The 10,795-nt window shown below is 33.9% G+C and overlaps 1 protein-coding gene across 1 annotated transcript; it reads right to left on the bottom strand.

The window, feature by feature from the left end:
- Positions 1-896: 896 nt before the first annotated feature.
- Positions 897-2,665, bottom strand: LOC133176584 (uncharacterized). The gene has a single exon (XM_061311698.1). The coding sequence runs from the start codon at positions 2,658-2,660 to the stop codon at positions 897-899; it is 1,764 nt and encodes a 587-aa protein (XP_061167682.1). The 5' UTR covers positions 2,661-2,665.
- Between the last annotated feature and the right edge of the window lie 8,130 nt (positions 2,666-10,795).

Here is a 10,795-nt window from a genome sequence, read left to right as displayed (position 1 = left end):
TGCTAAAAACCGATTCAAAACGACAAATTCCGGCCATTCAGACTCTTCAAAAGTCCAGAGGCGTACCGGGAAATTTAAATATAACTGCAATTATCCCAGAACTATTTTTAGTTTTCTCGGAACGCCTCTAGAATTTTGAAGTGTCTGAATGGCCGGAATTTGTCGTTTTGAATCGGTTTTTAGTATTTGCACTTAGTTCCGGGCACGTTAACGAAAAGTTTGAAAGTGTGTTTAAAACTCATGTTTTAGGAATTATTTGCAAGATGTGAGGGTTTTTACAATAAGTAATCAGTGTTCCGAGACGTCCGGTGCATAAAGATCGGTAGTTGCAGCGTTATTTTCAAAGAACAAGCCATGTAAACAAGCGAATTGAGCAGACGCCATTACGGAGCCTGCATACCTTTACTTTTTTAACATATCAATAAGGTACACACATATTTATAAACCAAAACCCAAGTACCTGTGGCTGCATATGCAACTTGCAATTGATGCTATTTTTAGATTTAAAATCTATAAAACTATTAATAAGTCAGTTTAATGTTAAACGTAGTAAAATTATTTGTGGAAAATTGAGCTAGACAAACTGATTATGTGCTGTTTAACTATTGATGATATGTATGAGAATTTACATTAGAATCTTAAATCAAAGTTTTGAATGTATCAAAATAATTTGGTAGGCCTAATGTTTACATGTGAATCTACATTGATTCTTGCAATTTTTTGATTATCATCAGAAGCTACATGAATTCTTTTGTATTTTTATTTTGTATAGCTTTCACAGAATGTCTCACAAGAGAACCATGATGTCTGTTCCAGACCTTTGAATCTTGAATAAACTAATGTTACAAGAACCATTGAGGCATTTTGTTAACTGAAACAAAACAACTAAGCAAGAATCACTGAAGATACTTGTACACTGTCAGTGTGTTGATAAGCCATTGTCCTACATAGAAATTGTTCTCATCATCCACACACACACTACGGGGATACTTTACCCCTTGTTCTTGTGTGAGTAATAGAGACAAAAACTGACCGTCCTGATCAAGGAGGTGAACAGTGTTATCGTACTGATCACACACAAGGATGTGACCGAGGACATCAGTACAGATTCCGTAGGGACGGAACACTGACTCCTGACCTGCGTAGGAGAACCTGTGTTGTCCTGATTTATTCACCACCACTACTCCCTTTCTATAGTCTGATGTACAGATATCTCCATTGATGTTCTCTGTGATGTAGTGTGGTAGTCTATACAGTTCCTGTCCTTTGTTATCCCTCCGTATGTTCTGTAGTTCTTTTCCTGTCTTGTTGTACCTGGTGACTTTACTTTCCTTTTTATTCCTCCTCATTTTAAAAAGTCCTTTAGCCTCTGTAAATTTCAGCATACCCACCAGTAAATCGCCGTTGATGTGGGAGGAGTGTATACTGAGTGGTGCCCAGTCTCCAGTTTTAATGAATTCAGTGATATTATTATCCTGTGTTATCCTATTGATGACTTTCTTGTCTTTGTCTGTAAAGGTCAGATCAGTTTCCTGTGTGACTGTGTGGTAACCTTCAGATTCACCATTCGTTTTTATGTTATGTATCACATTCCCCTGTAGATCTGTTTGGACAAGATTACCATCATCGTCACTGATCCAGAGTCTGTCTGATTGATCTTGTGATACATGGTATGCATGATCAACACCTGGTACACTGAACTCCCTGACGGTGACAGAGGCAGATAGAGACATTGTTTGTTTCTTGTCAGATTTCTTTCTGTCTTCTAAATCTTTCATCTGTTTGTGTGTAGGTTTCATTGCTTTATTGTAGACACTTTCAATGGGCCTTAGGTTTCTCTTCTCTGGTTTAGTGTTGGGAACAAATATTTTACCAAGTAATTTGGTGACATCACTTTTGCTGTTTTGACCAGCAGTAAATCCTGGTATGACTGGTTTTGTTGTCTCTGGTATGGATCGGATCTTTGGCTTCTTCTCAGACATTAACTTATGAGGTTCTGTAGAGAACAGACATATGCGGAGCTCTTTGACAAGGTTATTAAGATAAGTGATGTAATCATCCATGGTCTTGTCTTGGATGTTTAGATCTTCTAACAGTGAATGCTCTATCTGGTCTAACTGCTTCATGTTCTCAGATACGACTGTGTCCACCAGACTTTTCAGGGACTCACCTTTAGTCTTCATGGATGTTCTGATGTTGTCCATGATATGTTGGATTTCTGAGGAATCTTTTTTAATTTCTTTCTGTAAATCTTGTGATGTGGGTAGAAAATACTCCTGGATTTTAAAGATTTCCTGCTCAAAGGCTGCATATTTTTCTGCAAAAATTGTCTCTAGATCAGTAAATATATGCCCCAGATGGTTTTGCTGTGTGACACATTTGGAACATAATGGAACTTGGCATTCTTCACAGAACATGTCCACATCTTTAGTGGGGTGGATCTTGCATTTCTCCACAGGAAGTTGTAGTTTACGTAGCTGGTAAAGCACCACTTCATGCTTTTTGTTTTCTGGACTTTTCAGATGTTCATCTCTGCATTGTTTGCACAATCTTTGATGACAAGGGTTGCAATAGAACTCACAGTTTCTTTCACATTCTTCAATGCTACACTCTAAAAAGTGTTGGGCTGTGCGGGGAATATCCATTTTAGATAAAGCCATCTGAAAATGAAGTTCATGTATATAAAAAAAAAAAAAAAATGAATGCATTCTATGTTACATGAGTACGATATAGATCTACAAATAGAACTCCATATTTTAAAGAACATATCCTCATATATTTAACAATAATTGATTAAGTTGTCCTTAATTATTTTAGCTTGTCTTTTCAACAAAAGTACGGTCACTGGAAGTAAAAACTGACACGAATATGGAAGGGAATTACCGCCAAAAGTCTATTTATCTTGCTTTTATTCTTATTCTGCCTTCTTCTTTATTCTTTGTTATTATTGTAACTATATGTCACTTTATTGTTTTCATATTCGTCTTTATTACATTTCACTTTGAACTTTTTTCATTCTTCGTTTTGTCCTCACTTCTATGTTGCTTTATTCTTGTAAATTCGTTCTTCTTTCTTTTAAATTGATACAATTTCTTTAATAAATAATTATGATCATCTCTATTACAAATGTTAATTCAGTCACGCAAACCATGAATCGCATTCAACGAAGACGAATACAAGTAGTGTAAATTTAATGCGGCATTATAACGCTAGGTGGCAGGGTGTTCGCTGCGAGTGTTGGTAAAATTAGGTACGCAAACCCGGGCCGAGGTTATTCGAGATTTTTCTGCCTTAATACTTTATCAATCGAACCCAAGTTTTCAAGTTATGTTAGTTATAGGTTTATTTGTATACGCGGTAAAATTGCCCTGAAATGCCCAATATTTTAGATTTTCTCGAAGAAAATTATTTGATTTCCAAGTTTTTGGAAGGCAGTATCAACATTTAGTGGGGGTTTTTTTTGTACAAAAAGCTAATAAATTTATAAATTATTCCGATGCTAAATATTATATTTTAACTATTTATAAGCATTTCTTCTTTCAAATGTGCTTTTGTTTCTTTAAATAACACGTTTTAAGAAAATCTGGGTCCAATGATGAAAACTCTAAAATAATTGTGTATTTTCTGTCACCTGAAAAAAATAAGTAACTCTATTCAAGTTATTTGTTGGATGATTGAATTTCAGTTTTATTGATATAAAAAAATATTAAATATTTTGATAATTACTAGTATACCCTTATAAATTGAGTTGTTTTTCAGGACCCCTATATATTCTTCCACTGAACTGACATTTCTTTATTTCAGGATAATAATTGTTCATGCGCAGTCGCTTGATTCTGGGGACCGCTGGGATAGTCTGGTTTCGGTCAACCCATAATGCTCTGCATAGTAGTGCGGAACGTCATGGGTAGGCCTTGCCGGAACCAGGCAAGACCGGGGCATACTAAAAATTTCCCCCAGTTTTTATGAAAATGTGTATTAATTTTTTGTATAGAAATGGCACTTTTTCAATAAAGAAATAAATATCTCTAGTAAGCACACAGTGTTTGACATCAGAATAACTCAAAAAATTATTTTGTCAATGTCTCGTTTGGCAAAAAATACGTAAAATGTAGGCTTGATATTGTCTACCCATCTTAGCAAATCAGAAATCAAAAATCGCCAAAAATAATCTAAAATATTGAGATTTCAAAATATAAATACATGAATATAAATATTGGCAATTTTTACAGCGAATACAGATAAAACTTAGAGACGTAGCATTGTTTCTGAAAGGGGCAGCCAGAGAAAAAAAATAACTTACCTAAAAATCTTGGCAAGCAAAAAACAACAACAACAACAACAAACAAACAAACCAAAGAAAAAAACAACAACAACAAACAAATAAACAAAATAAAAAAAAAATAAAAAAGAGAAAAATTCTTCAAACTCGAAAATTCTATTTGGGGGGAGGGGGTCCAACTTCTTTCAGCACCAAATTTTACTCATACGTCACTACGTACATGGCCCTTATTTGACAAATACAACAAAAAGTGGGAGGGGGTCAACCTGACTTTCATTGAACATTTTCAGTAGCCAGCCCCCCCCCCCTGCTACCGGTGTCATATAGTGAGACTTACCCCATAGTGAGTCTTCCCCCCGGAAGTCTGGCTATATATTGAGACCTCCCTTCCGAGGGGGGGGGGGGGGATGACTGAGCCTTCCGCCCTAAACGACCATAGTGGGACTTCCCCTTCCGTGTTTGGTCAGTTTCGATTTTATTTACATCGACGATGTATATATTGCATATTTAGGTAATGATCTTATATATATATAAAAAAAAGATGAATAGTTTCAAATGAATCAATATAAAAGTGCGCATTAAAAATTTATCGTGCACAGCAGATTATAGTATTGTTCCGAGACGATTCTTATCCAAAGAAAAAAGACATAATTAGTTTAACAGTAAAGAGGTCATTACCCGTAGAAACGTGCAGTTTACCTATGTTTATCTGCATGGTTAAGAAGTTTTAATTATAAAAATCACTATTAAAATGTTTTAATTATTTATTCATATATTTATTTATTCATTCATATAGGACGGATAATTTTTATCCAAACACTGAAAACGTTAGTATAAAAACACTGTTTTACAATAAAAAAAAATATTCGGAAACTAAATTAAAGGGGGAAGTTTCGCTATGAAGGGGGAAGACTGACTATATAGTGAGACTTTCCCCTGGAGAAGTCTCACTATATAGCTAGTCTTCCGGGGAAAGTCTTACTATCTAGGCAGCCTTCAGTGGGAACGACACCGGGTACATGTCTGAACCTATAACATACATATTTGAAAATTTGGGTTCGATTGATAAAGTATTAAGGCAGAAATTTGAAAAATCTCGAATAACCTCGGCCCGGGTTTGCGTACCTAATTTTACCAACACTCGCAGCGAACACCCTGCCACCTAGCGTTATAATGCCGCATTAAATTCACACTACTTGTATTCGTCTTCTTTGAATGCGATTCATGGTTTGCGTGACTGAATTTACATTTGTAATAGAGATGATCATAATTATTTATTAAAGTAACTGTATCAATTTAAAAGAAAGAAGAACGAATTTACAAGAATAAAGCAACATAGAAGTAAGGACAAAATGAAGAATGAAAAAAGTTCAAAGTGAAATGTAATAAAGACGAATATGAAAACAATAAAGTGACATATAGTTACAATAATAACAAAGAATAAAGAAGAAGGCAGAATAAGAATAAAAGCAAGATAAATAGACTTTTGGCGGTAATTCCCTTCCATACACGAATTCTCAAATATTTCTATCACTGTTTGATCTTTTCTTACCCATTCGCTGTTTTCCGCCATATTACTTTCAGATACCTTGTCTTATTGTCACGACATATACTCAAGTGGGCTCGTTACGCTTGAGTGAATTTTTGGTTTGGCTATCGAATGGTGCACATCTCCAATAGTAAATAACTAAGAGGATACTCGAACTGAATGAAAACATTTAAAAACCAAAACAGAAATAAAATCAAGTAGACTGATTGTTCCCGAACAATTAGAGGTCTTACCACCTTTTGTAAATTTTATATATATATATATATATTTTTGTATTTAAATCTCAAAGAAATTTTTTAAGAAAATGAAACCAGAAATAGCTTAAAAGATTGAAAAAAGAAATATTTCAGAGAATTTAAAGTGACCTTAATCTTTGGCCATGACTATATGTTCAAGGTCAACGGTCACATTGCAGTTGGTCCCATGTTTTTACAACTATCCCTTAAAAAGTTTTAGGGTTAAACGATAAGGAAAAGACATCAAAATGGCAATAACTCACATAAGGGGTCGTAAGATCCTTTCATATTGAATTGAAATCTTGTCTTGAGAAACTGAAGATATCAGTGAAGGTTTGGTGTTTCTAGAGAGTTCAATTTGGGAGGAGTAGAGATGGCAAGGTTTATGATGAAAGGGAGAATAACTTTGAAATTGTTCAGACTAACGGTTCAAGATAATGAATTTAAGACTGGTTTAAAAGGACTTATTTGCAATGCATTGAAATGAATAACATATGTAGAAAGACAAAAGAGATAGAAAAAGAGCTGTATTTCTTATATTTTGAATGAACTTGATCTTCTACTTGACCTAAATTTTAAGGTCAAAGGTTCAGAGTTTCTCCCATGTCTCTACGATTAATCTTTCTAAAATTATTTTAATTACTGGTAAACATTAAAAACTTTCAGGAGCAAAAACTGATACAAGGGTTCAATGAATCCTTTCGCAATGATAGACAGAAGCGTCTTCTTAATTAGTCAGAGATATTGGTGAAGGTTCCGGTTCTCTCTGATTTTCGGTTTCGGGGGATTAACGATAACAGGGTTTTTTCGTGCAAGGGACAAAAACTCCGAAAGGGGTCATAGTTCATAGTCGTTGGTTAAATCTCTTCATGATTTTTATGACCTTTATGATAAACAAAAAACTTTTTCAAAAAACCTTGAAACCAAAAATCAGCGGAAGAAAAATAATAAGAAGAAACAGAACAATTTCAATAGGTCTTTCCACAGACAGATCGAAAGACCTAATAATGAAAATAAGAAGTAATTATGTTTTAAATAACATTGGTGCAAGTTTGGTAAAAAAAAAAAAGAATAGTTGCATTTTATGTACATCAGAATATTTGTACAATAACTTTGATAAATGTAATGTATAAGGCAAAGTAAAACTCGTCAAATATTTTTCAATTTTCTACTGTAAGAATGAAACAAGCAACTAATCTGCATGTTATGCTTATCAAATGCATTCATTTAAAATAGATTCAGACATATAATGTATGTCGAGAAAACGAGTCGAGCGCCGTGAACCTATCAATACCTTTTAAATACATGTAAGACTCATGTACTGGGTCTGAGATATTCCACTTATTGAAATATGCACCAGAAAATTAAAAAAAATTAATTTCAATAGCTCAACAGACATGGAAATTTTCATGTAAATCACTGGCTCTTCCGTTTTTTTTTATTGAGCCATCCCATATTATATAATTTTGTACATCATATTCAAATATTTATGCAAAAAATTAAAGTGAGATTGGAATTTGCCACACCCCCTACTTTGAATGCATGAACATTGTTAACTATCTATTTCCTTTCTCCAAGTTTTTTTTTTTTTTTTGTCAAGTTATTTTTCCAAAGTATATTTCATAATTATTTACCTTCCCCTCTCCTTAAAAAAGAGTGCCACCTTCCTGTTTTATGTTCATGTAGGAATCCTTTTCAGATTGGATGTGAGGGAGAAGGTTTTCTTGTCACATAGTGTTGTAAAATGGGGGGGGGGGATCTTGACGATCAGACCAAAATAAAATCAGAAGCCCAGTAAAAGACACTTCCTTTCTTTACCCGAATTTTGGGGAATTAGAAATAACTTTGTACAAAGAGTATGTAAGGCCATCTTTAAAAAGAAAATGATTGTTTGTCCTCTCTTAACCGAGTGAAAAAAAATTCAAATCAAAATTTTTCTATTCTACAGGAAATTGTTTCCCGATTTTTTTATCACTACAGTGTTTTTTTTTTTTTTTGAATGAAAAAATTCACCGACATCCTTACCCAAATTTCTTGAGTCCGGCGATCAATCCTTTTTGAAAAATAGTCTTAATGTTATAGTATTACAATGACTGTATGTTAAAATGAAATCTTCCTGCCAAAGAAAAATTCCATTTATTCTGCTTACAGACATACATGCACTATTTTCATAGATTCTTGGAAAACATTTGCCTTTACGCTGACGATTTTATTTAATGGTTAACTTTAATTATAATTGTCAAGATTTTCACAACAGTATTGTACTTGAGATCAGTGTCATATTTTTGTCACAGGCAGTAAATTCAAAGAAATATGATTTGCTAGGAGGAAAATTATGTAAAAAGAAAGTAATGATTGAAGAAGATTTTAATAGCCCTAAGCTCTATCTCAGCTTAAGAACAATGATCACGGTAATTATCAGTAAATCTCAGCATCGACAGCACAGCAACAGTATTTATCAGACTCAACAATAAAGACGACAGTAATTATCAGTATTTATCAGAAACAACGAAAATTGTCAGCAACAACAGTAAAAATAACAGTAAATATCAGTATTTATCAGCAAGAACAGCACATTATCAGTAATTATTAAACATTATCAGTAAAATATGGGATTCTTAGCACTTTTTTTGTCCAGTAGTGATACTGTCATGTAGTCAAATTGATTTTTTTATTTACGCTACTAGTAACGTCAGTTTGTAAATGTTATAATTTGTATATTTTGTAGAGTCGAATTCCAGTGCTATTTCCCACTTTGATATTTTACCTGATCATTCAGTCTGTTCAGCAAGAACTACATGTATGTGTCCATACGACCATTTGTTTGCAACGAGTAACTGATGGAATTGATTGTTTTATTTCGTGATGCATATTTTAATAAATGGAAAATTTGTTGTAATTGAGTATCTCTCGACATGTGCACATCCCCGAACCGCTCCGGTATTAATTCCAGGCAAAGAAAAATTTTACGGTGTTCGACGAGTTTTCTCAGGCATGCATGCGCATGCATGTGTGTGTGTGTGTGGGGGGGGGGGGGGGGGGTGAGGGTGTGTGTGTGATTGTTATTGTTTACCTTTTACCTAACGTATTCAAAATGTCTTCTAACTAGTTTCAAGATTGCAACAGTATGAGTTTTAAGTTTTATGATGTTTCATCGATGTTTTTTTTCAACTACTTTATTATCGGTGATGTGAACAGGTTGAGAACCAAACCAGAAAATCAATCAAGTGTAGTAAATGCATTAGGGTTTATATCGCCGGTAAAATAAGGCAGGGAATATAATAGAAATACGTACAATATATAACTTGCTTCGTTTCGCTTTAATGTTTTTACTTTAAGAAATAGACGTTTTTACACCTCCAAGTGCCCACGGTCACTGAATGTTAATGTAAATATAAAGTATGTGCATGAGTAGAAAGGATTCATACTTAATATATTAACATTAACGTCCTTATGTTCCAGTGCCTGTGTTTGCACGTGACTAATCCAAGGATTCTTGAAATCATGTAACTGATCATAATTCATAGAAAATAAGCTTACTTACAGCTTTTAGGCAATCAGTGAATCTTTGACAGACTTTGGAATGTAAAAATTCGATGACAATAATTTACTTGAATACTACTTCCCGATCGGAGAAAGGAGGTTGACAAGACACGGAAAAGTCACGGAATACGTACGGAAATACAGAAATAATTTTACAAAATACGGAGAGATCACCAATAGAGTATTTACGTACTGAATACGGAAAATTATCGCTGATAATCTTTTTGTTTGTAAGTTACATGTATACTATAGAAAATGATAGAGTCTTTCGGAAAATAGAGCAACCGAAGTATATAATCAATTTTTGATATAAAGACCAAGATAAACCAACCGATTTTAATATAACAGTATGCTATGGTATCAAAAAAAAACATAACCCACTTAAGGTTTATCTGGTTTAAGTTGGTTCAAATACATAACTTTGTATGTTTTCAACACTTGCTCAATTGTCTTCCATATATCCCATGTAAAAAAGTAAATTTCATTGATCTTGTTTGATGACTGTTTTCGCCAGGTACTGGTATAATTTGTATTCGTTTATAACTAGACTGAAGCTAGCAGCCAATAACAGCAGCCATTAAGCCTGTAGAAGCTAGCAGCCACTAAGGAAATTCATCAAAGGACTGAGAGTACTCTGACGCAATACTGTTTAATGCCTCATTTTCGACAATTTATAATTAATAATTAGATAATTAATGCAACACTTAATTATTAATTAATAATTCAAACTATTGGAGGCAGTTAAGCTCACCTGCATAAGGAAAATTATGCGGTTTCACAACAAACAAACAAACAAACAAAAAGAAGAAAATGTCACCATCTTTGACCGCTTAAGAATAAAACAGCATTGGATAGGTTAAGTACTTCCGGGAGAATCCCTTTTAGGCTCTTTTACGGGTCTCAGGAACTCAGGCTAACCTGAAATTTGCTTACTCCTAATATTTACATTGATAAGGGTTTGAAGGTAATTTAATCTATTTTAAGTTATGATCCTTAAAGTGTGCTTCGAACAATTACTGGCTCAAGGTAAAAGGGTCCACAGGGCTATTATATACGGCCATAAAATTTAGGCTGAAGTGGTACCACCAAGTGGTGCCAAGGGCGGGTTACGTATTTCAAGCAGCTATTATACCTCTTATCTTATAAGTGTGCTTTAAATCATTACTGTGCAAGATAGAAGATTTC

The sequence above is a fragment of the Saccostrea echinata genome, unplaced genomic scaffold, assembly GCF_033153115.1.
Source record: "Saccostrea echinata isolate AGI-Se365-2 ecotype Australia unplaced genomic scaffold, CSIRO_AGI_Sech_v1 ptg000077l, whole genome shotgun sequence".
NCBI lineage: Eukaryota > Metazoa > Mollusca > Bivalvia > Ostreida > Ostreidae > Saccostrea > Saccostrea echinata.
The sequence above is the reverse complement of the archived record's forward strand: the minus strand, read 5'-3'. Positions and strand labels throughout refer to the sequence as shown.